General features: G+C 41.7%; 1 protein-coding gene across 1 annotated transcript; it reads right to left on the bottom strand.

The window, feature by feature from the left end:
- Positions 1-286: 286 nt before the first annotated feature.
- Positions 287-859, bottom strand: LOC122310213 (uncharacterized mitochondrial protein AtMg00860-like). The gene has a single exon (XM_043124094.1). It carries the CDS (start codon positions 857-859, stop codon positions 287-289), a length of 573 nt encoding a protein of 190 aa, XP_042980028.1.
- Positions 860-1,308: the final 449 nt, after the last annotated feature.

The raw sequence follows: 1,308 nt of genomic DNA on the forward strand, positions 1-1,308 counted from the left end.
ATCACATTCCAAACTCCCATGAAGGACCCAAGAGGGCCTCCAATACCTCAACATCTTTCCTCTTAGATAGGGCATCGGCTACGCGATTCTCCCTATTCGATCTATACACCAATTGAAACTCAGAACCAAGTAATTTTTAGAGTGGTGATTCTTTGCTCCAAAAGATGCTTCAAAGGTTGTTGATCCCTGACTATCAAGAACTTCTGCCCAACAAATTAGGCCTCCATACCCTCGCGACCTCTATGATGGCGAGCATATCTTGTGCATACACACTCCACCCTTTCTTTTAAACACCAAGGGCCTTGCTAATGAAGGTTAGTGGCCTCCCTTCTTGTATGAAAACCGCACCTACCCTCACATTACTTGCATCCATGTATAGTTCAAATGTCTTCTCAAAATTAGGCATAGCAAGGATGGGTGTAGTTGTCGTGGCCTTCTTCAAAGCTTCAAATGCCTTCTCCCCCTCTTCACTCCTAACAAAATTATTTTTCTTGAGCATGTTGGTAAGTGGTCTTGCAATGGAAGCATTATCTTTGACAAACTTTCTATAGTAACCCGTGAGCCCTAGAAATCCCCTCAATTCGATGATGGTCTTCAGTTTGGGCCAAGTCATCATAGCTTCAACCTTTCTTGAATCCACCTTGACCCCCTCATGTGAGTTCAAATGCCCCAAGTACTCAATTTCCCTTTGGCCAAATGCACACTTGGTCAACTTAATATAGAAAGAGTTGTCAAGTAGCACCCCCAAAATAATCTCCAAGTGCTCCAAATGATCCTCCCATGTCTTCGAATAAACAAGAATATCATCAAAAAATACGAATACATACCTCCTTAGATACGGCTTAAAGATTTGGTTCATGCATACTTGAAAAGTTGAAGGAGCATTGCATAGTCCAAATGGCATCAACAAATACTCGAAGTGGCCATTGTGAGTTCAGAAAGCAGTCTTGTGAATTTTCCCTTCATGCACACTTATTTGATGGTATCCATCCCTTAGATCGAGTTTGGAGAAGAATATCGAACCTCCAAGCTCATCTAACATGTCATCAATGGTCGGAATTGGAAATCTATCCTTGATAGTAGCCTCATCAAGGCTTGGTAGTCAGTGCAAAATCTCCATGTGCCATCCTTCTTCTTCACCTAGAAAATCAGACTTGAGAAATATCAAACCTCCATTAGCCAACATCTCATTGAATTTCTTTTCAATCTTAGTCTTTTGGTAGTAAGCATATTGGTAGGTGGCCACATTAACCGGCTTGGCTTCCTCCTTCAATGGAATGCGATAATCAAATTTCCTTACGGGTTGAA

The sequence above is a fragment of the Carya illinoinensis genome, chromosome 5 (genome assembly GCF_018687715.1).
Source record: "Carya illinoinensis cultivar Pawnee chromosome 5, C.illinoinensisPawnee_v1, whole genome shotgun sequence".
NCBI lineage: Eukaryota > Viridiplantae > Streptophyta > Magnoliopsida > Fagales > Juglandaceae > Carya > Carya illinoinensis.

Bases quoted from the DNA above. Each gene is read 5' to 3' on its own strand.
- LOC122310213 (XM_043124094.1), bottom strand. From the start codon at position 859: ATGAACCAAATCTTTAAGCCGTATCTAAGGAGGTATGTATTCGTATTT.